General features: G+C 40.7%; 4 protein-coding genes across 8 annotated transcripts in view; 3 read left to right on the top strand and 1 right to left on the bottom strand.

Annotated features, from left to right (window-relative positions):
- LOC124214008 (6-phosphofructo-2-kinase/fructose-2,6-bisphosphatase) overlaps positions 1-25,741 on the bottom strand; it is a 48,672-nt gene that overhangs the window by 11,054 nt on the left and 11,877 nt on the right. Inside the window, exon 1 of one of the 3 annotated variants that reach the window (XM_046615977.2) lies at positions 1,256-2,315. The exons of the other annotated variants lie outside the window; for them this stretch is intronic. Within the exon in view, the coding sequence (XP_046471933.1) occupies positions 1,256-1,451 (196 nt within the window). The 5' untranslated portion in view covers positions 1,452-2,315. Of the gene's footprint in view, positions 1-1,255; positions 2,316-25,741 lie in introns of those variants that run through there. 3 annotated transcript variants of the gene reach the window in all.
- Positions 4,379-7,143, top strand: LOC124214179 (cytochrome P450 6A1-like). Of its 3 annotated transcripts, XM_046616453.2 has the most exons (5): positions 4,386-4,665; positions 4,754-5,665; positions 6,179-6,400; positions 6,489-6,740; positions 6,835-7,143. In XM_046616453.2, the coding sequence occupies exons 2-5, from the start codon at positions 4,798-4,800 to the stop codon at positions 6,999-7,001; spliced, it is 1,509 nt and encodes a 502-aa protein (XP_046472409.1). In that variant the 5' UTR covers positions 4,386-4,665; positions 4,754-4,797; the 3' UTR covers positions 7,002-7,143. The 3 variants fall into 3 exon arrangements, with proteins under 3 accessions (XP_046472545.1, XP_046472409.1, XP_046472320.1); XM_046616364.2 differs by having other exon boundaries at positions 4,386-5,665; XM_046616589.2 differs by lacking the exon at positions 6,179-6,400 and having other exon boundaries at positions 4,379-5,665.
- LOC138190325 (cytochrome P450 6a2-like) lies at positions 10,533-13,657 on the top strand. Its single transcript, XM_069135366.1, is given in 5 exon segments — positions 10,533-10,802; positions 10,805-11,476; positions 12,367-12,588; positions 12,688-12,939; positions 13,050-13,657. Coding segments are annotated over 5 exon segments (1,506 nt in total). The 5' UTR covers positions 10,533-10,609; the 3' UTR covers positions 13,217-13,657.
- Positions 14,941-24,754, top strand: LOC124214365 (uncharacterized). Its single transcript, XM_069135069.1, has 10 exons — positions 14,941-15,937; positions 16,451-16,672; positions 16,761-17,012; positions 17,107-17,264; positions 18,878-19,031; positions 19,135-19,271; positions 22,030-22,906; positions 23,797-24,018; positions 24,110-24,361; positions 24,456-24,754. Exons 1-10 carry the CDS (start codon positions 15,070-15,072, stop codon positions 24,620-24,622), a joined length of 3,309 nt encoding a protein of 1,102 aa, XP_068991170.1. The 5' UTR covers positions 14,941-15,069; the 3' UTR covers positions 24,623-24,754.

The raw sequence follows: 25,741 nt of genomic DNA on the forward strand, positions 1-25,741 counted from the left end.
CGATTATGGTATACGGAACTCGATCGCGTTCGCGAATCAGCAACCGCACCAGGCGTGCAGAAGTTGTTTTGATCAAAGTAGGGAAATGCGAAACCCCGTTAGCCAATGGAGACGAGTTAACTCTCTTCGTCTAACTCGATGTCAAAGACCCTACTTAAACGCGGTCAATTTAATTCTCATGATTGATATGCATACTGCCGCGTTGGATCATTTTAGCTTACGCTGCGCTATCGCGAGTTATTTTGGGGTAATGTGAAGGTGCGCTACGCTCAGCAACACGCTGCAGACTTCGAGTACTCGGTTAAGCTGAAACGATACGTCTTGAATAGCACATGTGTGCACCTCCACTGACTCCGTACACTAGCGGTAATAATATTTTTTAGCGATACAGCCGCGGTGTTGTTTAACCAATTGTTGGTGGCGCGTCTGCGCGTCTGGGTGGAAAAAACATTAACTTAAAAATACCGGGCCTCATTACCAGGAGGCACGTCCCTGAGCATATCACACGTTTGCAGGAGGCACATGCCGGTGGCCGGGCCACCGCATATTTTCTCCTCTTGCTTCTCAGTCTTCTTGAAACTCTCGGCTCAAACAGATGGACCTTCCGTCCTTGTCTATTACAGTCCCTCTCCCGCTTCCCCTCCTCTCTCTCTCTATTCCTCTCCCACCAATCTCCCTCCCAGCATCAACTTGTTTACTAAAAGACTGAGCCCAGTGTCTCCGGTTCCAGTTTCCAGCTGAGAAATTCGAAGCCCAAACGGACGAAGGCTCGAGAGTTGCATTTGTTATTCAGAAGGGAATGTTGCAGTTTACAGTTCAGAATTTCATAGGAAAGACGAGAAGAAGAGCGTGAATTACGGATTCGAAAATAGACAGTATAGGTAAGTCAGTCAGCGCTGAGGGTAGGAGAAAGCGAGGGCGCCATTGATTTTCTGCAAGCAGTTACCAGAGAGCTCACGTCGCAGTATACGTTAGGGAAACATTTGCTTAGTCTCATTGTTTTTCTGCGATATGCAGCACGGAGACCGCAGATGAGAGCCAAGATTACTCCTAACGAAGCACAGGCTTCCATCTGCTCCTTCGGTATTTACGGTCGAGGAAACAAGAGCAAAAAAAAAACATTGCGAACCGCAGTGGCATCGGGGTACCTACGATACGGCAACGATGGTCATAGGTCAAGCCCAACGCCATGAATAAACCAGGAAGACAAGGCAAGGTGGAAAATCGTTAGGGCACGGCCACTTTTACGGCTTACCTTTGTGCACCTCTTCGGCACAGCTCTTCGCCTCGACACTCGGCGCCATAGTTTTGGTAGTTATTCCAACCGAAGAGTTCGCGACTACCCCAGCCTCGTGGAGAATCCCAACGTGGAGAGCTAGCTTCCTGACGGCAAGGCAATAGCCAAACAGCGGTCCGACCAGCAGATCGAGACAGGCGGCTACCCAGGGCATAACAAGGTCGCGTTTTCGCTTCTGGTTCGCAGGATACAATTGGCGAACCGATGCTTTCTCGGATCTCTGCTCCTTCCAAGGGGTGACGACGAGCGGTCCGTTTTCAAAGTAGGGTCGGTAACGAACCAAGGAACTATTCTGTCCGTTTTGCGGGAGTCCGGTGGTCGAGGACAATCTCTTGGGTCTCGGAATGGATCGGTTATTTATCACAGAGTAGCGACAGGTACCTAGATAAAACTCGAGGGGTTGCGGGCCTGGGGTTGCCGCTAAAGTTCTTCAGAAAAATGGTCGCTACTTGTGTGACGAATTATCGAGAGCAGATCCTCCCTCATACCAATTTGCTTTATCGTTACTTCCGGAGCCAGTTTGCGAGCTTCTGGTTCAGGCTTCGAGTGAACTTCTTCAATGATACCGGGCTGTTCCGTTTTTCCCCCGGCTTACATAGTCACTGGTTCCCCCCAGTGACGCGAGTTTGGTGTAACGAAGATCACTGACAATGAAACCCCTGAACGGCGGGATTCGCTGAATTGGTGACTCCGAAGACGCGATCTCTGCAGGTACCGTTTGCCCCGTTGATGCACTCAACTATTAATATACACACTTCGACCTTCGTTATTTATCCGCCAGTTCTCTTCAGCTTCTTACTAGTGTTCTACACCTACGGGACACCGTCGCTGGTATCGTCTGACTCTTTCCAGTGATTTAACCGGAGAAGAGCAACTACGAAATGAGTCAATATTCGAGAGGAAATAGTCGGAAGCTGTTTTTGTTTACTTGGCTCGCTTATTTCACTGATATCGTCTTATCGACCGTCCACCGCAGCTGTGTATTCTCCGTCGAGCTCTAACCCTGGACTGTTCCGCGCGTCGCCCGTTTCTCCTTTTAGCATCGACCCGGTCGAAAGCCACTCCTCCTCCACCCCTCCTGCCTTGCGTTCCATTATTGGTTGAGTCGTCTGCGCAACTGGCGACGCGGCATCCATGAAAACTTGAACGGTTTATCTCTCGGCTTAGATTACGACTGAATACGGATAACCGCAAACGGGAAGACGGAACGCCGACGGTAGTTGGCTAAATTTTGGCCTTGGTGCGAAACGCGAATATTGGAATCGAGGTTCATCGGAAGGAACGTCGAAAAGTCATGGGTGTAATAAATTATTAGCTCGTCCGGATTTGCGAAAGCTGATTTCCACCGATGAGACAGCTTCCAAGCACGTCGGGAAGTTTATGTTTTGAAAGAGGATTCACTCGTTTGTCACGCAGCTTCAACCTCTTTCCTACCTCAAAGAAATGGTATAATGGCGTGACAGATCTGGTGCAACCGAAATTGCTCAAAAAAATTGTTTAATTTGATTGCCGCGATCGGGCATCGAAAAAATGTATTACAATATTGGATTCTGGTCATGTCATCGGCGGCAGACCGCCATATGCTTTTATCGTGGCGGTTTGTTTGTTGGCGCCACCAGCTCAACAACCTTTGTCCGGCTGTTTTGTCCCGAGATCGAACGAAGGTCCGCCACCATTCGAAATTCATGCCTCGCTGCCTGGTCAAGGTATAAAAGAAAACGTGTACAGTACACGTGACTTGGTAATTACGTATGCGACGAAAGCTTAAGCACATTCACCGGTCGGCCGGCAGGATGGTTCGTTGAATCACCTGTCGTCGGACATACTGCAACGTTGTTGTACTCCAGGAATACTTTCACGAAAGTACCTATAGGTTCACTAGATGGTTGGTGAATTGAATTTTCAAATTATCAAGTCTCCGTATTGACGAAATCCACACGCGGTATAACCACACGATTTCCAGAGTTGTTTGCCAACGTGGTTATAATGTTTGAACATTTATTCACGCCAATGCGGTATCGAAGCCACCTATTCAACAAACGTGTTTTATTTCAATAATATGGTTTTGATAATTCACATTTCCCGCAAGTAAACATTATCACGGTTTATTTCGAAGGCAAATTTATCACAGCGTTATTTGACTTCTTATTCAAATCTATTAATCGCAGCTCGTTTTCATTACACAGGCAATACATTTTCAGTCTCCTAAACTCATGTTTAGAGACCTTCCAAAAATTGGCTAGTGCTGTAATACACAAATTAATTTATCTTCACTTTCGAACCCAAGTAACTATAACAGAGAGGTATAATTTCCGAGAGAATGATGTGGCGTGCAACTCCTCTGCGATGGATTGATCGGTAGTTACGCCGGTTAACAATCCATGCATCGTGTCGGAATTTCTTTGCGAAATTAATAACATTCAGGTGCATGTGTGACGGGGATATATATGTATAAATGCGTTAAGAAAATTTGCGCTGTCTCTATTACTAATGGAATACGGCAACCTTGTATAATCCTGCCAGTTTAAGTAATCATTCTTGTACCGAGCTCTGCATCCAACTCAAGTATCATCCATAACTACCGATTCCTCTTCCAAGTGTCACATGGATCACGTGAACCGATATACAGATGAAGAGTAACGGGTCAATGGTATAAGTAACCCCTTTTTCAAGAGGTCTACCGAATCGTAATACTTGTTTTCATCAGCAGCCTTAATCACACTGTATCCACTGGTAGCGATAACTCTTATACCGATAAGGCGAAAAGATAACAGAGGCTATCGAGTGGCTGGTTACGAAAATTGCAAAATTTTATTCGCAGAGCGTAAATCTTGCATTTTGGAGCAGCACCTTTTTCAAGCACTGATATAACGGGTGTACTCCGTTTATACCTGACAAAAGGAAAATACCAATTGACGCAGGTACTGGATGCAGTCTAGGTTAAAGATTCATCCTGTATCACGTGACTCGATGATAGTGTTGTTTACGCATCTACGCGTGGCTGGCATAATCAACTGCGCGTAGCGCGACGGCGCACGTTTGGAAGAGAACCATTGCGGTTAGTAGACGTATGCCGTCCACGGTAGGACGTGTTGGTTTATAAATAGACGTAGCGTCCAAACGAATGTTGCATGTGACCGATGGTGGGACGTCTGAAGCACTTCGCAATTGAGAGTAGCTCTTTAATCTATATCCGAGAAAGGATAAGCCTCGCGTAAACAATGGAGAGCGTGAAAAAAACCAGTTTATCTGGTTTGCAGGATTGCAGGCAACGTCGGAATTACAGGGCAGAATACCGAGAGAGGGGAGAATAGAACTTCATCTTCCAACGGTTTCTACAGGCATTCGTTGCTGCTGGTTTCAGTACGGTGAGGATCGCGCGGTCGTGTGGCTATAGTGGGGCGTTAAGTCCCACAATAGTGTTACGTAAGTTACTCCGACAGTTGTTATTTTTAGACATTGGATTGATAAATCGGCGGTGGGCATTCAGAGCTTTCGAAATGATTGGTGTTCTTGGAACGGTGGAGATGGTCTGCGCTCTCGCAGCCATCCTAACCGGTATCTGGTACTACCTCGTGGGATACTACGGCTTCTGGAAGGAGCGAGGAGTCCCAGGACCAGAACCCAGGCTACTTTTTGGAAACATAAAGGACATCATGCTCGTAAGAGATTCCTTCGGGGAGTCGTTGAAGAAAATGTGCGATCAATTCCCTGGTGCACCTTTGGTGGGTATATACGCCCGTCGCACGCCCGTGCTGCTCGTGCGTGACCCTGAACTCGTCAAGGACGTGATGATCAAAGACTTTTCTACGTTCTCGGAGAGGGGCAATCCTATGCACGAGAAAATGGAACCGCTCGCTGCGCATCTGTTCAATCTGGAAACTAAAAGATGGAGATCCCTTCGTCCCAAATTGTCGCCATTATTTACCACGGGTAAAATGAAGCATATGTTTGCCCTGATATTGGAGTGTGCGGACTATTTTGAGAAGTATATCCATATCCTCGCCGAGAAGGGTGAGCCCATTGATTGCCGCGAAATCACTGCCAAGTTCACCACGGACGTGATCGGCAGCTGTGCTTTCGGCCTGCAGATGAATGCCATCGGCGACGAAGACAGCGAGTTTAGGAAAATGGGAAGAAAAGTATTTGAGGTTAGCTTGAAAGCAAGGATCTTGCAGATAATGCGCACGGCAGCACCTTGGCTCTATGAATTAATAGGAATATCAGCACTGCCTCTTGATGTCCAGCAGTTCTTCATGTCGTCAATGAAGGAAACGATAGATTATCGAATGAAAAATGACTTTCGCAGAGGAGACCTAGTTGACATGCTAATAGAGATAAAAAACAATCCGGAAAAATTAGATTTCGGTGAGCATATTAAGCGCAATCTGAATCATCGTTATATTAACGTCACACATAGAAATGAAATGGAATCGGAATATCAAGCGGACAATATAGCACCTTATTCTCGACCAATTATTATCGTTCATTTATAATCGCTGTCCTGCTATCACGGTTTTCAAAACTATCTGTACACCTATAATTCCCGATATGTTGACAAAGAATCACCCGATTGCCACTTGTTATCATACGCAGTATTTCTGTATTGTTGACACTTCTATCTGATACCTATTAATCTCATTGTACAAAGTACTTATGAACTCGATAAGTTTACGGACAATTTCTTTCCAACATGTTTTGATCGCTAACCGACCGTACGAGGCGATTGAAAAAGTCGATTACTCAAAGATATTATTCTGTGAAAACAATTCTAGGTCTACGAATTAAAATACTGCCTCAGGAAAACCGCAAGAGTAATAATTATGACGTCGTCATCGGGAATTTGATGCCAGGGTAAAAGAAATATCGATTTTATTACAGAGCTCACTGATGCGCTAATTACTGCTCAGGCCTTCGTGTTTTTTCTTGCCGGCTTCGAGACTTCGTCAACGACGATCAGCCATGCTTTACTAGAACTCGCCCAATACCAAGATATACAGGACAGACTACGCAAAGAAATAAAAGAATCACTCAAGGCAAACAATCACAGTGTTACATACGACAGTGTGAAGGAAATGAAGTACTTGGACATGGTATTCCAAGGTACTGCTTATATTAAATTTTCGCAGATGAGAGTGACGACAGTGGATTGATTGTAAGGATGAAAAACGTGATTGATGTTTTGTTTCAGAAACGCTTAGGCTCAGACCGCCGGTTGTGTTTCACATGCGAAAAGCAGTGACCGACTATACGTTTAGAGGCACGAACGTAACGATTCCAAAAGGACAGAAGGTCTGGATTCCAGTATGGGATATCCATCAGAACCCAGAGTACTACCCAAAACCAGAAGTCTTTGACCCGGAACGCTTTACTGATGACATGCGTCAGGCCAGACACCCAATGACGTATCTACCTTTTGGCGACGGACCAAGGAACTGCATCGGTATCAAGTTTTGTTCGACATTTAAATGATGATCACTGGTCTCGAGCTTCTTCTCACAAAAATTTACCGTCATAATACTTAACGCTTATTACAGGTGCGCGCTTCGCTGTCTATCAAACGAAATTGGGCTTGATCAAGGTATTGTCAAACTTCAAAGTCGACGTCTGCGATAAAACTCATATTCCATACAAACCTGACCCTAAATCGTTCCTGTTGGCACCCATTGGAGGTGTATACCTTCAATTCTCCAAGGTTAATTAGATTGACCGAACAGTGTCGAGGATCCTTTTTTTAACGAAAATTTTCTAGCTGCTATTTAACTGGTTTATTATTATCAAATTTTGTTAATACGTGATTCTGATGTGATTAATATTGATTGTTTCAATAAAAATTGATCATTTTACTTGTATGTTTGATTCGTGATACTCGTGATACCTATGACCTTGCAATCCTATACCATACTACTGCGAAATATTTCCAACCAACGTAAATGAACTTTTATGCAGGGTAGGGTGCGGCGTTGAGCAGTTGGCATTTCCATAGTCACGCAGACTCTCATGGCGCATCAGTGATATGTATTTTGGAACCAAAGACTTTTCTCACACAGCTGCGATTCAGGCACTGTTTCCAAGCAGTGAAGAATTTAAATTCTACTGTTGCTAGTACCATAAAAAACTGTTATAGAAACGCGTTTACTTCGTTCTTCTTTCCGTATTTGTCAAGTACAGTCAGTTAGTATGTTTCAGTAATAGCTTATGACTCTTTGATTGCGCAGAAAGATTTTACCTTGTTATCTGAGGATCCTGCATTTTCTTCTATCATGACAACTCTATTTGATCAGCGCAATAATTATAAGAATAACATTTTCTCGGTGTGTGCTTTTGTTATTTCGTTTGAACGGGGAAATATGCAAATAATTAGACCTTCAGCAGCAGACTATCACCAATCTATGTGTCTGATTACTGACGCGAAAGATGATTCAAGTCGTCGTAATTTGATTGAATAAAGATTACGCGTAGTATTCATGATTATTTATATTACAACCCGTCTTGAGTTTGTATCAAGTTTATCAATGCGATTGAATCAATTATTCCCTACACAAATCAGGTATAGACAAAATTTGGATTGTACTATCGGAAATGTATGAGTCCCACAATGAAATATAATAACTTCAGCAGTGGAATAAATTGCAATGTGTGATAAGTTGACGACGAATCATTTATTTCCCATTTGATGTTATCATACGTAGTATTACTGCGTTATTTACACTTCCATCTATTCTCTGATCAGATCACAATGTTGCCGCAATATCATCCTTTGAACACCTAGTAAACATCTTCCAAGACTTCCACTACTTCTAGTCATTGATAAATAAACTAAAACATGTCATCAAAACGCTGTGAGGATAAAAGTTATAACCTCATTATCGCGTGTCCGATGTGAGTATAACAGGAGTATCGATTCAATCATAGAGCTGACCGACGTCTTAAATGCTGCTCAAGCCTTTGTATTTTTCATTACTGGCTTTAACAATTCTTCAGCTACAATCGGACACTCTTTATTGGAACTCGCGCAGTGCCAGGATGTGAAAGATAGACTAGAGATAGATAAGAAATAGAAGAATCCCCTGAGGCAAATAATGGCATCGTGACTTACGACAGTGTGACTGAAATGAAGTAACTTTGGACATGGTGTTTCGAGGTACTGCTTAAGGCTCCTCGACAACAGTGCATGGACTGTAAAAGTGAACGATACGATTGTCGACTCGATTCAGAAATACTTAGGCCGAGTCTACCGAATGTTTTCTTATTCGACGAGCATCTGCGGACTATACTTTTACAAGCATCACGATTCCGAAAGGACAGCGGGTGTGGATCCCAGTCTGGGATATTCAGCAGAACCCAAAATATTATCCAAAACCAACAGTCTTCGATCCCGAACGGTTCACGAATCAGATGCTCAAAGCCAGGCACCCAATGACATATCTACCATTTGGCGATGGACCGAGGAATTGCATCGGTAACATCTATAGTTCTACATTCGTTGTTAGATGGCGGTTCGTGTTATATAACTTTCTATTCACGATTGAAATAATCAATATGCTGCTTGATGCTTGTTACAGGTGCACGCTTTGGCATCGTTCAAACAAAATTGGGACTGATAAAGATATTACGAAAGTACAAAGTTGAGGTATGCAGTAAAACTTGCGTTCCCTACAAGCCTGATCCTGGCTCTCTGCTACTCTCACGTGTTGGAGGAGTACACCTTAAATTCTCCAAAATCGTTTAAATCGAATAAAAATTATTTTGATTATCGTCACTTATCTGCACAAGATGACGTTAATTATCGTGTGATTTGATAGATTATAACTATAGCGTTATTTTTAGTCTTTTACTATGTTATTCTGCATGTTTAGATCGCATTTATCATTATATTATTAGTTTTAATAAGTTGAATTACGTTAATTTTGCGCTACATGTTTTTCTTACGTGATGCGTGCAAAAGTAGCAACTCCATTTCTGTTCTAATAAATATTAATGACTCCTCAATTCACTACAAGATTGGGATGGCAAGCTAGTTCTACCTGGTTACCGTACTGATCAAACAAACGGTAGCAGTAGTTATTGATCTCATCTATAATGCGGTCGGTCTTGTAGTGCATATTTTGCAGAGAATTCAACATCTATGCTTACAAACATTGATAGATTAACTACATGTTACTATGTAAAGCAGGGAGTAGCTGTTTGAAAAGAAAATTCGAAAGTTTATAGTTCTTTCGAGAACGAAGCACATGATATTAAGGAACGCTACAGCTCCGAACAATATATTTCCACAACAATTGCAATTCATGCTACATTTTCTGTATCGACAGATCGATTTTGAGGAAATTTGGAGCATAATACGATCGATACAGTAAAATAAAGATGCGTGCCTCAATGCTGCGAAGACGCCATTGTATTACGATGCACTGAAATTGGTACAATGGTAATATGTACCATCGTGTAGGTACAGAACGACAACCGTCCTCCTCGGGTGACGGACCTAGGAATTGCGTCGATAATCACTCTTCGTAATTAATTTTAGGATTGGAGACTGTCATCAAGTCTTTCGGTTTGAAAATTGACTGTCGTAATACCTAACGCCTCTTACAGCTACGCGCTACGCCACTACGGCTACCTATCGGGACTGGGCTTAATTAAGATAATGTTCAAGCTCCGAAGTTGACATTTGGCGATGAGACTCATATTCGATACAAGCCCGAACGCCAGTCATTTTTATTGACGCTCCTCGGAGAAATACATCTTTAATTACTCCGCAATATCAACAAGATTATACTGTCAGTGACGTGGCAGTAATATACAGCGTTACTCTGAAGTTTTCCCAGATGAAGTGCAATCAATTTATTATTACCCAGATTGTTCACTATTGAGTTAATTGCATTCGACCACCATGATTGTATTTCACACCATGTACTCGAGTATTTCATGAAATTATCATTTTATTTAAACGGCAGCTCAATTTACACGAAGTTATTTATTATCGCGTGCGCAACGAATGATTTTAATCGACAGATTAAAGACGTCAAACATTGTTTCCAAACAATAAGTACCTCGCTGTCACTTTTAATATACATACGTCCTAGGTAGGTTCGCAAGAACGGCGCAAATGTTATTGGTCGATTCAGAATGGGTGGGGGCATCATTTTTAAGTTATCTAGGGATTACTAATCTTTGAAATATCTTACAGGTAGGTATAGTATATTGCCGCACACTATGCAGTCTGGTTCAATTAAATACGTCTGTGGTCTATTAAGAATTCCTACTTGGAATAATTTCGGTAACAAGGACGCGTATTCGTAACACCTCAAAATGGTTGGTGCAATTGGATTGGTGGAGGTACTGTGCGCTGTGGCAGTAATCTTAACAGGTGTCTGGTACTACCTCGTATCAAATTACAACTTCTGGAAGGAGCGCGGGGTTCCAGGTCCGGAGCCCGAGATAATTTTTGGAAATATAAAGGATATCGCGCTCGGAAAGGAATTCTTTGGATTGTCCTTAAAGAAATGTGCGATCCGTTTCCCGATGCTCCTTTGGTAGGCATATACGCACGTAGCCAGCCTGTACTTTTGGTGCGCGATCCTGATCTGGTCAAGGACGTGATGATTAGGGATGTTTCTAACTTTTCGGACAGAGGCATTGAGATACACGAAAAATTTGAACCGTTCGACCTGAATCTGTTCAATTTAGAACCGACGAGGTGGCGACCTCTTCGTTCCAAATTATCACCAGCGTTCACTTCGGGTAAAATGAAGCACATGTTCACTCTGATGACTGAGTGCGCGGAGCACTTTGAAATGTACGTAGATACCCTCGTCGAGAAGGGAAAACCGATCGACTGCCGTGAAATTACTGCCAAGTTCACCACGGACGTGATCGGGAGCTGCGCTTTCGGCCTGCAGATGAACGCCATAGCCGATGATGACAGCGAGTTTAGGAAAATGGGAAGAAAAGTTTTTCAGGCGAACCTGAGGAACCGAATTCTCGGTGCATTGCGGATAGCAGCACCGTGGCTCTTTAAATTACTGGGAATTCCTAAACTTTCGAATGATATTACGGGATTCTTCACTACGTCGTTGAAGCAAACTATGGATCACCGAATGAAGAATAATATTCCAAGAGGAGACCTCGTTGACATTCTCATAGACATAAAGAAGAACACGGGAAAGTCTGATTTCGGTGGGATATTCACGCTCAATTTGTATTCGTATTGTAACTCATCCGTAACTTTGTTGAAAAAAGAAAAAATACACTATTCATCGAGCAGACAACAACGAGTAATCTATTTTCGAGTGCTCCGTACGTCATGCTAATTCTTTCTTCATTCGAGTAAAACGGTATTCAAAAGTAACCACATAGCGGTGTCCCGTAATTCCCGCATCGTAAGTTGAATTTATATGTATGAATGATATGTAATCAGCGTCCTCAAAATACAGCGGTTATAACCAAGTTTTAATAAAATCAAATAATTTTTTGCATTTCGAATAGCCATATTGGTTTGAATTTCCGAATTTTTAGGTTCGATTCGTAATCAGAGATATCAAGAACTCCCATTTTTTGAATTTTTAATCAATAAGAGGCAAGGAAATATGTATATTTCAAATGGGTGAATAACTTGTTCACTGTTGCATCATGCGTAGCTTCGTCAATATGCGCGATAGAGAAAGATGGCTTATCCCTAACTATCCTCATGCTTCATGCACAACAGCACTACGGGCTAACAACGCTCGAATTACGGGACATCTTGTTCGGTATTTACCTATATAGAGACCGTATTTTGAGTAGTTTTACCTGAGAATCTGAGAGCTATTCGTATCATTCGTACATACTTACAACAAGGTGACACTGATTCATTTATTCGTTACCTGTTCAGTATATCACAGTCACACTCGATGATGCTGCATTTTTCTCACTTAGGCTCATGTATCTAATCTTTACAGAGCTCTTTGACAACGTTTAATGCTCAAATTAGATACGTTATTCTTTGAACTGAAGAAAAAATGTGGGGTATTATCACGTTATCACTACGTGTTCGCGGCATGATAAAAATTACTTTCATATGATTGCAGAGCTGTCTGATGCGCTAATAACCGCTCAGGCCTTTGTGTTTTTCGTTGCTGGTTTTGAGACTTCGTCAACGACCATCAGCCATGCTTTACTGGAGCTTGCCCAAAACCACGACATACAGGAAAGACTACGACAAGAAATAAAACAAACACTTGACGATAATAATGGAAGCATCACGTACGATAGTGTCAAACAAATGAAGTATCTAGACATGGTGTTCCAAGGTACTACCCACAGTCCTTACGATCGGATAAAAATTGTAACGAATGATTGATTGTAGGGAAAAGACGGGACCCTCGTTGTTATGATTGATATTTTTTCAGAAACACTCAGGCTGAGACCGCCGGTTACTTTTCATTTGCGAAAAGCAATGTCCGATTACACTTTCAGGGGCACAAAAGTCACGATTCCGAAAGGGCAGCGGGTGTGGATCCCGGTCTGGGATATTCAGCAGAATCCAGAATATTATCCAAATCCGGAAGTCTTCGATCCCGAACGGTTCACGGATGAGATGGTCAAAGCCAGACATCCGATGACGTACATACCTTTTGGCGACGGACCCAGAAATTGCATCGGTAGGTCACTCTATTCTTTCACATTCAAATGGCAGTCCGTGTTATACGACTCCGATTTGTTTGCTCATGAATTATTTTCCATAATTGCCGGATACTTATGCTTGTTACAGGTGCTCGCTTCGGTATTTATCAAACGAAATTGGGATTGGTCAAGATATTACGTAAGTTCAAAGTTGAGGTATGCGATGAAACTCGGATTCCGTACAAGCCCGATCCTAAATCGCTCCTGCTCACCCCCCTCGGAGGAACATTCCTTAAATTCTCCAAAATTATCTAACTTAAAACAATAGTAATTTACCTACTTACAATTGGTAGTACATGATTACGTTAATTCTTGAATTGTTCGTCAGGCTCTTCATTTTAATTGTGCGTGATAAGCTTAATTCGTGATTTTTATCACATCTACCTGCAACGGTAGAATTATTGGATTTTACTACGTGAAGTACGAAGTAGCACTGTGGACAAATAGAATTTTATTATTTTTTATTTTTGTTGTATATTTGCAGTTTTCACGACAAAATAACGAAGTTATATTCTTTCTTTTTCCAATTGGTCAAAAATTATTGCTCATACGACGGATTGATAAGAGCAGAGTTGTGACGTCACCTTGGCTAATTGTAAAACATGTTTATACATAAAACACTGAAATTCAATTGCCTATAAAATTGTTAATTCTTGCTTTTAAGAAAATAGAATAAAAACGCCATAAACATTTCAAGTCACTGTACCAAATGTACCTACTTACGAACATTCGAAATGAAAATGTGGGAAAAAAGTTGGATCGAATGCTATTAAGCACTTTCAAGAACGAAGTAGGTATTGTAACGAATTTCTTAGAACTATATTAGTTTCTATAAAAATAATAATATTTGCAATTGCAAACGGGATAATTGTCGGATAAGAAAAATTTTGTTAAACGTTGAATTTGTAACGAAAATTCAATATTTTGAACGATTAATAATAAATAAATGTAATGTTTATCTTTAGAAGCGTCGTATGCTGAAGATATGTTTTAATTATGATTATGTTGAACCGTCAGTATTCCTCTTATATAGTCAGTTTTCAAAATTTATAATTGCGAATTTATAAATCTCCCAACAGGGTTCGAAGGAATAAGAAGAACAAACGCCGTGATAAAATAATTTATAATATAATACTTTCTAATTTTAAGGTAAGTGTACCGCTTATTGACCTTTTTCGGTTGTATCTGGTTGAACCTTAGTTTTGAAATTACCAAAAAATAAATTTGTAGTGTCCAACCCTCTAGCAATTGGTTTTAGTCATCAAGAAATTCACAATTTGTACCGTCGATTTATTATTTTGGAAAATAAAAGCGTCAATAATTGGGTCTAAACGTGTCTATCACCGTTACACTTACCTCAAATCGTCACTCGCTAATTTATGTGTTTACTCTTCGACAGATACCTCTCGACGCCCTGCTCGGCACGATGTTAGCGCAACTTCATTCATCGCATTACGCTTGAGCGCTGTATGTATGTATGTGACTACCTTACAGTGCCGACACTTAGATTCTGACAAGTTCAATATCCCTAGAAATTTTACGATCCACGGTGTTGGATGAGCACCGTTTGGACTGCCTACCACGGGCCTCAGGCTCACCACACTATAATTCATAGTTCAGTGCTCAGGCCGGGCAGCAAATAAAAAAAAAGTTCATACGGTGCTTGTCCAGCACCGTGGGTCGTAAATTTTCTAGGGATATAGAACGTGTCAGAATCAATCTAAGTATCTGTAAATGAAACGAAAAAGGCTGAACCCTTCGGGAAATGAGGTTAGTTTCGAACGAATCTGTCCCAGTTCTCGAAATGTAAAAAAAAAAACGAAGAAATTAAAAGAAAAAAAACCAGTTATCTTTCAGAAATAGCTTGCTCAGCGTTACGATGCGGTATTTCTGAGAGTGATATTTCATTTCCACCGTCATGCTGCGATATCTTGAATGCTCATGTCTGATAAAAGTACATAACAAGGCTCGTTTCAGTTCAGTAAGCGGTACACTGGCACGGTAATAGTATACCAGTTAACCACGCGTAGAACAACTAGGTTACTTGCACCAACAATTGTTATTCTTATTCATTCACGAATTGGTGTCGTTCGTCGAAATCATTAAAAATGATCGGTGCCCTTGGGCCTGCGGAGTCGCTGTGCGCTGTCGCGATTATCTTGACTGGTATCTGGTACTACCTTGTGGCAAACTACAGTTTTTGGAAGGAGCGTGGAGTTTTAGGACCAGAACCAGGGCTGATATTTGGAAACATGAAGGACGTCATGTTCGTAAGAGAGCACTTTGGAGTGCAGTTGAAGAAGATATGCGATCAGTTCCCTGGTGCTCCTTTGATAGGCATATACGATCGTCGCACGCCCGTGCTGATCGTGCGTGACCCTGAACTCGTCAAGGACGTGATGATCAAAGACTTTTCTACGTTCTCGGAGAGGGGCAATCCTATACACGAGAAAATGGAACCGCTCGCTGCGCATCTGTTCAATCTGGAAACTAAAAGATGGAGATCCCTTCGTCCCAAATTGTCGCCATTATTTACCACGGGTAAAATGAAGCATATGTTTGCCCTGATATTGGAGTGTGCGGACTATTTTGAGAAGTATATCCATATCCTCGCCGAGAAGGGTGAGCCCATTGATTGCCGCGAAATCACTGCCAAGTTCACCACGGACGTGATCGGCAGCTCTGCTTTCGGCCTGCAGATGAATGCCATCGGCGACGAAGACAGCGAGTTTAGGAAAATGGGAAGAAAAGTATTTGAGATTAGCTTGAAAGCAAGGATCGTGCAGATAATGCGCACGGCAGCACCTTGGCTCTATGAATTAATAGGAATATCAACACTGCCTCTTGATGTCCAGCAGTTCTTCACGTCGTCACTGAAGGAAACGATGGATTATCGAATGAAAAATGACTTTCGCAGAGGAGACCTAGTTGACATGCTAATAGAGATAAAAAACAATCCGGAAAAATTAGATTTCGGTGAGCATATTAAGCGCAATCTGAATCATCGTTATATTAACGTCACACATAGAAATGAAATGGAATCGGAATATCAAGCGGACAATATAGCACCTTATTCTCGACCAATTATTATCGTTCATTTATAATCGCTGTCCTGCTATCACGGTTTTCAAAACTATCTGTACACCTATAATTCCCGATATGTTGACAAAGAATCACCCGATTGCCACTTGTTATCATACGCAGTATTTCTGTATTGTTGACACTTCTATCTGATACCTATTAATCTCATTGTACAAAGTACTTATGAACTCGATAAGTTTACGGACAATTTCTTTCCAACATGTTTTGATCGCTAACCGACCGTACGAGGCGATTGAAAAAGTCGATTACTCAAAGATATTATTCTGTAAAAACAATTCTAGGTCTACGAATTAAAATACTGCCTCAGGAAAACCGCAAGAGTGATAATTATGACGTCGTCATCGGGCATTTGATGCCAGGGTAAAAGAAATATCGATTTTATTACAGAGCTCACTGATGCGCTAATTACTGCTCAGGCCTTCGTGTTTTTTCTTGCCGGCTTCGAGACTTCGTCAACGACGATCAGCCATGCTTTACTAGAACTCGCCCAATACCAAGATATACAGGACAGACTACGCAAAGAAATAAAAGAATCACTCAAGTCAAACAATCACAGTGTTACATACGACAGTGTGAAGGAAATGAAGTACTTGGACATGGTATTCCAAGGTACTGCTTATATTAAATTTTCGCAGATGAGAGTGACGACAGTGGATTGATTGTAAGGATGAAAAACGTGATTGATGTTTTGTTTCAGAAACGCTTAGGCTCAGACCGCCGGTTGTGTTTCACATGCGAAAAGCAGTGACCGACTATACGTTTAGAGGCACGAACGTAACGATTCCAAAAGGACAGAAGGTCTGGATTCCAGTATGGGATATCCATCAGAACCCAAAGTACTACCCAAAACCAGAAGTCTTTGACCCGGAACGCTTTACTGATGACATGCGTCAGGCCAGACACCCAATGACGTATCTACCTTTTGGCGACGGACCAAGGAACTGCATCGGTATCAATTTTTGTTCGACATTTAAATGATGATCACTGGTCTCGAGCTTCTTCTCACAAAAATTTACCGTCATAATACTTAACGCTTATTACAGGTGCGCGCTTCGCTGTCTATCAAACGAAATTGGGCTTGATCAAGGTATTGTCAAACTTCAAAGTCGACGTCTGCGATAAAACTCATATTCCATACAAACCTGACCCTAAATCGTTCCTGTTGGTACCCATTGGAGGTGTATACCTTCAATTCTCCAAGGTTAATTAGATTGACCGAACAGTGTCGAGGATCCTTTTTTTAACGAAAATTTTCTAGCTGCTATTTAACTGGTTTAGTATTATCAAATTTTGTTAATACGTGATTCTGATGTGATTAATATTGATTGTTTCAATAAAAATTGATCATTTTACTTGTATGTTTGATTCGTGATAATCGTGATACCTATGACCTTGCAATCCTATACCATACTACTGCGAAATATTTCCAACCAACGTAAATGAACTTTTATGCAGGGTAGGGTGCGGCGTTGAGCAGTTGGCATTTCCATAGTCACGCAGACTCTCATGGCGCATCAGTGATATGTATTTTGGAACCAAAGACTTTTCTCACACAGCTGCGATTCAGGCACTGTTTCCAAGCAGTGAAGAATTTAAATTCTACTGTTGCTAGTACCATAAAAAACTGTTATAGAAACGCGTTTACTTCGTTCTTCTTTCCGTATTTGTCAAGTACAGTCAGTTAGTATGTTTCAGTAATAGCTTATGACTCTTTGATTGCGCAGAAAGATTTTACCTTGTTATCTGAGGATCCTGCATTTTCTTCTATCATGACAACTCTATTTGATCAGCGCAATAATTATAAGAATAACATTTTCTCGGTGTGTGCTTTTGTTATTTCGTTTGAACGGGGAAATATGCAAATAATTAGACCTTCAGCAGCAGACTATCACCAATCTATGTGTCTGATTACTGACGCGAAAGATGATTCAAGTCGTCGTAATTTGATTGAATAAAGATTACGCGTAGTATTCATGATTATTTATATTACAACCCGTCTTGAGTTTGTATCAAGTTTATCAATGCGATTGAATCAATTATTCCCTACACAAATCAGGTATAGACAAAATTTGGATTGTACTATCGGAAATGTATGAGTCCCACAATGAAATATAATAACTTCAGCAGTGGAATAAATTGCAATGTGTGATAAGTTGACGACGAATCATTTATTTCCCATTTGATGTTATCATACGTAGTATTACTGCGTTATTTACACTTCCATCTATTCTCTGATCAGATCACAATGTTGCCGCAATATCATCCTTTGAACACCTAGTAAACATCTTCCAAGACTTCCACTACTTCTAGTCATTGATAAATAAACTAAAACATGTCATCAAAACGCTGTGAGGATAAAAGTTATAACCTCATTATCGCGTGTCCGATGTGAGTATAACAGGAGTATCGATTCAATCATAGAGCTGACCGACGTCTTAAATGCTGCTCAAGCCTTTGTATTTTTCATTACTGGCTTTAACAATTCTTCAGCTACAATCGGACACTCTTTATTGGAACTCGCGCAGTGCCAGGATGTGAAAGATAGACTAGAGATAGATAAGAAATAGAAGAATCCCCTGAGGCAAATAATGGCATCGTGACTTACGACAGTGTGACTGAAATGAAGTAACTTTGGACATGGTGTTTCGAGGTACTGCTTAAGGCTCCTCGACAACAGTGCATGGACTGTAAAAGTGAACGATACGATTGTCGACTCGATTCAGAAATACTTAGGCCGAGTCTACCGAATGTTTTCTTATTCGACGAGCATCTGCGGACTATACTTTTACAAGCATCACGATTCCGAAAGGACAGCGGGTGTGGATCCCAGTCTGGGATATTCAGCAGAACCCAAAATATTATCCAAAACCAACAGTCTTCGATCCCGAACGGTTCACGAATCAGATGCTCAAAGCCAGGCACCCAATGACATATCTACCATTTGGCGATGGACCGAGGAATTGCATCGGTAACATCTATAGTTCTACATTCGTTGTTAGATGGCGGTTCGTGTTATATAACTTTCTATTCACGATTGAAATAATCAATATGCTGCTTGATGCTTGTTACAGGTGCACGCTTTGGCATCGTTCAAACAAAATTGGGACTGATAAAGATATTACGAAAGTACAAAGTTGAGGTATGCAGTAAAACTTGCGTTCCCTACAAGCCTGATCCTGGCTCTCTGCTACTCTCACGTGTTGGAGGAGTACACCTTAAATTCTCCAAAATCGTTTAAATCGAATAAAAATTATTTTGATTATCGTCACTTATCTGCACAAGATGACGTTAATTATCGTGTGATTTGATAGATTATAACTATAGCGTTATTTTTAGTCTTTTACTATGTTATTCTGCATGTTTAGATCGCATTTATCATTATATTATTAGTTTTAATAAGTTGAATTACGTTAATTTTGCGCTACATGTTTTTCTTACGTGATGCGTGCAAAAGTAGCAACTCCATTTCTGTTCTAATAAATATTAATGACTCCTCAATTCACTACAAGATTGGGATGGCAAGCTAGTTCTACCTGGTTACCGTACTGATCAAACAAACGGTAGCAGTAGTTATTGATCTCATCTATAATGCGGTCGGTCTTGTAGTGCATATTTTGCAGAGAATTCAACATCTATGCTTACAAACATTGATAGATTAACTACATGTTACTATGTAAAGCAGGGAGTAGCTGTTTGAAAAGAAAATTCGAAAGTTTATAGTTCTTTCGAGAACGAAGCACATGATATTAAGGAACGCTACAGCTCCGAACAATATATTTCCACAACAATTGCAATTCATGCTACATTTTCTGTATCGACAGATCGATTTTGAGGAAATTTGGAGCATAATACGATCGATACAGTAGAATAAAGATGCGTGTCTCAATGCTGCGAAGACGCCATTGTATTACGATGTACTGAAATTGGTACAATGGTAATATGTACCATCGTGTAGGTACAGAACGACAACCGTCCTCCTCGGGTGACGGACCTAGGAATTGCGTCGATAATCACTTTTCGTAATTAATTTTAGGATTGGAGACTGTCATCAAGTCTTTCGGTTTGAAAATTGACTGTCGTAATACCTAACGCCTCTTACAGCTACGCGCTACGCCACTACGGCTACCTATCGGGACTGGGCTTAATTAAGATAATGTTCAAGCTCCGAAGTTAACATTTGGCGATGAGACTCATATTCGATACAAGCCCGAACGCCAGTCATTTTTATTGACGCTCCTCGGAGAAATACATCTTTAATTACTCCGCAATATCAACAAGATTATACTGTCAGTGACGTGGCAGTAATATACAGCGTTACTCTGAAGTTTTCCCAGATGAAGTGCAATCAATTTATTATTACCCAGATTGTTCACTATTGAGTTAATTGCATTCGACCACCATGATTGTATTTCACACCATGTACTCGAGTATTTCATGAAATTATCATTTTATTTAAACGGCAGCTCAATTTACACGAAGTTATTTATTATCGCGTGCGCAACGAATGATTTTAATCGACAGATTAAAGACGTCAAACATTGTTTCCAAACAATGAGTACCTCGCTGTCACTTTTAATATACATACGTCCTAGGTAGGTTCGCAAGAACGGCGCAATTGTTATTGGTCGATTCAGAATGGGTGGGGGCATCATTTTTAAGTTATCTAGGGATTACTAATCTTTGAAATATCTTACAGGTAGGTATATATTGCCGCACCCTATGCAGTCTGGTTCAATTAAGGGGTTAGGTGGGTTTCAAAATTTCAAAAAATCGAATTTTTTTTTTTTTGCTTATCTTATAATTGAATATGTTGAGAATATTCCTTTAAAATTTTGAAACGATCCGAGTCATATTCTAAGAGATATAGCCTTTGGATGTTTCACCCATCAGGCTATAACCGAGCGTGACGCAGGTATATGGAGGCAGATATATCGAGGCAGCTGCTTAGCTATTGTTCGTTTATTTTTGTGATGCGAATACTAGGCTTAGGACTTGCCGGATGTAAAAAATTCTGTGGTTTGATGGATATAAGTTCCTCATTCTTGAATGCATCAACGTACAATTTTTATGTTGATAAAATACATGAGTGCGTCATAACTGTTGCCGAATCAATTTTGTTGTCTGCTGCAAATCAAGAAAAAAAATTAACGTGTGATGAAAATAATGTTGAAGATACGACAGATGTTACCGTGTCAGGTGATGGCACGTGGAAAAAACATGGGTTTGCATCATTATACGGTGTAAGTACGATTATTTACATGTTATTTGAATGTAAATCTTCAATCGCGTTTTTCTCGAAACTACATTTTTGAAATCGGTAGTCACGATTTCTCGAAAACTTATGAACCGATCTCTTTCAAATTTTGCACACTTCTTCAAAATAACATTATCTCGTACTTGAACGAAGGAATTTTTTTTTTTTCTATTCCAAGTAATTTTTCAAGGCCATGAAGGGTGCAAATTTTACTCAAAATAAGGGTTTTTTGTTTTCAACGCCGCCAAAAATGTAATTTTTGTTTTTTTTTTTTTCCTTCGTCCAAGTACGAGTTTTAAACATCTACTAACAGAAAATTTTTGGTTTTTGCATTTCAGATGAATCTGTCATGAGTTATCCTGACTACGCCGAGAGAACTTTTTTTTGTGGGGTCATAGCAGACGACGTGTCCACGCCTTAATTTTCAATATTTTTCAATGAAAATTTCACAAACTACTTATAAAATATGTATCTTTTATGTGTTAAATTGATGGAGTGAAATATTCTGTTGATTAAGTGAAAAAAAATTCATAAAAATGTACCTATTTTGAGCTTTTGAAACCCACCTAGCCCCTTAAATACGTCTGTGGTCTAGTACGTGTCGTACTGCCGTATGGACTGTATAACGTTGATTCACGAGTACTATTCAACAAGTTGAGTGTTAAGAATTCCTACTTGGAGTAATTTCGGTAACAAGGACGCGTATTCGTAACACCTCAAAATGGTTGGTGCAATTGGATTGGTGGAGGTACTGTGCGCTGTGGCAGTAATCTTAACAGGTGTCTGGTACTACCTCGTATCAAATTACAACTTCTGGAAGGAGCGCGGGGTTCCAGGTCCGGAGCCCGAGATAATTTTTGGAAATATAAAGGATATCGCGCTCGGAAAGGAATTCTTTGGATTGTCCTTAAAGAAAATGTGCGATCCATTTCCCGATGCTCCTTTGGTAGGCATATACGCACGTAGCCAGCCTGTACTTTTGGTGCGCGATCCTGATCTGGTCAATGACGTGATGATTAAGGATTTTTCTAACTTTTCGGACAGAGGCATTGAGATACACGAAAAATTTGAACCGTTCGACCTGAATCTGTTCAATTTAGAACCGACGAGGTGGCGACCTCTTCGTTCCAAATTATCACCAGCGTTCACTTCGGGTAAAATGAAGCACATGTTCACTCTGATGACTGAGTGCGCGGAGCACTTTGAAATGTACGTAGATACCCTCGTCGAGAAGGGAAAACCGATCGACTGCCGTGAAATTACTGCCAAGTTCACCACGGACGTGATCGGGAGCTGCGCTTTCGGCCTGCAGATGAACGCCATAGCCGATGATGACAGCGAGTTTAGGAAAATGGGAAGAAAAGTTTTTCAGGCGAACCTGAGGAACCGAATTCTCGGTGCATTGCGGATAGCAGCACCGTGGCTCTTTAAATTACTGGGAATTCCTAAACTTTCGAATGATATTACGGGATTCTTCACTACGTCGTTGAAGCAAACTATGGATCACCGAATGAAGAATAATATTCCAAGAGGAGACCTCGTTGACATTCTCATAGACATAAAGAAGAACACGGGAAAGTCTGATTTCGGTGGGATATTCACGCTCAATTTGTATTCGTATTGTAACTCATCCGTAACTTTGTTGAAAAAAGAAAAAATACACTATTCATCGAGCAGACAACAACGAGTAATCTATTTTCGAGTGCTCCGTACGTCATGCTAATTCTTTCTTCATTCGAGTACTACGGTATTCAAAAGTAACCACATAGCGGTGTCCCGTAATTCCCGCATCGTAAGTTGAATTTATATGTATGAATGATATGTAATCAGCGTCCTCAAAATACAGCGGTTATAACCAAGTTTTAATAAAATCAAATAATTTTTTGCATTTCGAATAGCCATATTGGTTTGAATTTCCGAATTTTTAGGTTCGATTCGTAATCAGAGATATCAAGAACTCCCATTTTTTGAATTTTTAATCAATAAGAGGCAAGGAAATATGTATATTTCAAATGGGTGAATAACTTGTTCACTGTTGCATCATGCGTAGCTTCGTCAATATGCGCGATAGAGAAAGATGGCTTATCCCTAACTATCCTCATGCTTCATGCACAACACCACTACGGGCTTACAACGCTCGAATTACGGGACATCTTGTACGGTATTTACCTATATAGAGACCGTATTTTGAGTAGTTTTACCTGAGAATCTGAGAGCTATTCGTATCATTCGTACATACTTACAACAAGGTGACACTGATTCATTTATTCGTTACCTGTTCAGTATATCCCAGTCACACTCGATGATTCTGCATTTTTCTCACTTAGGTTCATGTATCTAATCTTTACAGAGCTCTTTGACAACGTTTAATGCTCAAATTAGATACGTTATTCTTTGAACTGAAGAAAAAATGTGGGGTATTATCACGTTATCACTACGTGTTCGCGGCATGATAAAAATTACTTTCATATGATTGCAGAGCTGTCTGATGCGCTAATAACCGCTCAGGCCTTTGTGTTTTTCGTTGCTGGTTTTGAGACTTCGTCAACGACCATCAGCCATGCTTTACTGGAGCTTGCCCAAAACCACGACATACAGGAAAGACTGCGACAAGAGATAATCGAATCACTTGAAGCTAATAATGGGGATATTATCTACGATGGTGTGAAGAAGCTAAAGTATTTGGAGATGGTTTTCCAAGGTGATGCTCAGAAGCCGTACAGATGCGAATTGCGAATACTGAAGCAACTTCGAGGATGGATGAGATGTAATTTTCTTTCTACTGGTTTCAGAAACCCTGAGGCTCAGGCCACCGGTTCTCTTGCACATGCGAAAGGCAATGGCCGAGTATACTTTTAGAGGCACAAACCTCACGATTCCGAAAGGTCAAATGATATGGATCCCGACCTGGGAAATTCAACAGAATCCCGAATACTACCCAAAACCAACAGTATTCGATCCCGAACGGTTCACGGATGAGATGGTTAAAGCCAGGCACCCAATGACGTATCTACCTTTTGGCGACGGACCCAGAAACTGCATCGGTAACGTTTGTCGTTCCGAATTGAAATAACACTTGTTGCAATCGTCTTTGTTTTCGCGTTAGTATTTTAATATAATATTCAATGCTTGTTACAGGTGCACGATTCGGTACCTACCAAACGAAATTGGGCTTGATCAAAATATTATCAAACTTCAAAGTTTACATGTCCGATAAAACCAATATTCCATACGTGCCTAACCCAGCAGCTTTCCTGTTGGAACCCGTTGGCGGAGTTCACCTTAAATTCTCGAAAATTAAGTAATGTTCATAAAAATTACCCCCCGACCTAACCTTACAATATCAGTATTTATTGTAGTTTAGTTTTCTAAATCGATGCGATTACGTGAATATCTTTAGCAACTAGTAAGCTTTTTAATAAATTGTCGTAATTGTATTTCTAAAGTTAGAATTCTTTTTCATCTACATGAACTATCTTTATCTACTGCAAGTAGTATATTCGGTAAGTAGGTGGAATTTTGTACCTCAGGCTTTCACGACGCATGGGTTACGCCTCAAAGACGAAGAAACGTCCGCACCGATATCGGTTCGTTGTCTGAAAAAGTTTTAGAGTATTTCCTAGGCTCGTCCAAGTAGCCATCACATATACCTAACTTTATTTCCGTTTCTGGCATTGTATTGCATATTTACATACATACACCTAGGTGTGAGAAATTGTTCTACATAATGCCCGATATTCTTTCGTCGTAACATCGACTTAGCAGTTCATGAATAATGAACCAGAAGACACCAAAGTCAAACCGTCAAAACGATGGTTAATTAAAAGGGGTCTCGTAACCCGTTTATTGACTTCCAAAAGATGTTTTTCACGACTCGTCGACGTTAAAAAACCGGTCATGAGACATTCAATGAACGTACATTTGCCTATTCTAAGTTTTGCGCAGGCAGGAAGTTTCTTTGATCACGACACACGATGAATGATTTGTTCTGATCTTTCATTGCTCTAGTGTGGAACACGCGCAGTAAACTCAATCCAGCCAGCGTCATGTACAATTGAACATTTAGGATCAGACTATGCGAAGCCCTCGTGTCCGATTTTAAGCTTGCAAAATGTTTCAAATCTATTTCTTGCACTTGGCTGGCATCCAATTCGCAGCAAAGATGATGTTCGTCTTGGAATAGTTTATACGCGCAGCGTTTTCAGACCGGGTTCATAGCAAGAACATTATTTTTTTGGGTCAATGAGATTTCGTACTATGCTTCGTAGTGCCGCTCAAACTCGAATTGGGGAAAAAATATTCTGGCTAACGATAAGCCGAGTAATTCAAAAGAATCGCACAGGCTGATATCACTACGGTTTCAAAAAGTATACACCGTCATGACGGCGAAAAATATACGTTTTTCCTACAACGGTGAATTTGCA

Source organism: Neodiprion pinetum, chromosome 1, assembly GCF_021155775.2.
Source record: "Neodiprion pinetum isolate iyNeoPine1 chromosome 1, iyNeoPine1.2, whole genome shotgun sequence".
Taxonomy (NCBI): Eukaryota; Metazoa; Arthropoda; class Insecta; order Hymenoptera; family Diprionidae; genus Neodiprion; species Neodiprion pinetum.

What these genes read in the sequence shown, in the direction of transcription:
- LOC124214179 (XM_046616364.2), top strand. Translation starts at nt 4,798, where the DNA reads ATGATTGGTGTTCTTGGAACGGTGGAGATGGTCTGCGCTCTCGCAGCC. An exon ending in TCCGGAAAAATTAGATTTCG is followed by an intron (nt 5,666 to 6,178) that starts GTGAGCATATTA and finishes ATTTTATTACAG; the next exon opens with AGCTCACTGATGCGCTAATT. An exon ending in CGGACCAAGGAACTGCATCG is followed by an intron (nt 6,741 to 6,834) that starts GTATCAAGTTTT and finishes CGCTTATTACAG; the next exon opens with GTGCGCGCTTCGCTGTCTAT.
- LOC124214365 (XM_069135069.1), top strand. Translation starts at nt 15,070, where the DNA reads ATGATCGGTGCCCTTGGGCCTGCGGAGTCGCTGTGCGCTGTCGCGATT. An exon ending in TACTCTCACGTGTTGGAGGA is followed by an intron (nt 19,272 to 22,029) that starts GTACACCTTAAA and finishes GCGTATTCGTAA; the next exon opens with CACCTCAAAATGGTTGGTGC. An exon ending in TTTGGAGATGGTTTTCCAAG is followed by an intron (nt 24,019 to 24,109) that starts GTGATGCTCAGA and finishes TACTGGTTTCAG; the next exon opens with AAACCCTGAGGCTCAGGCCA.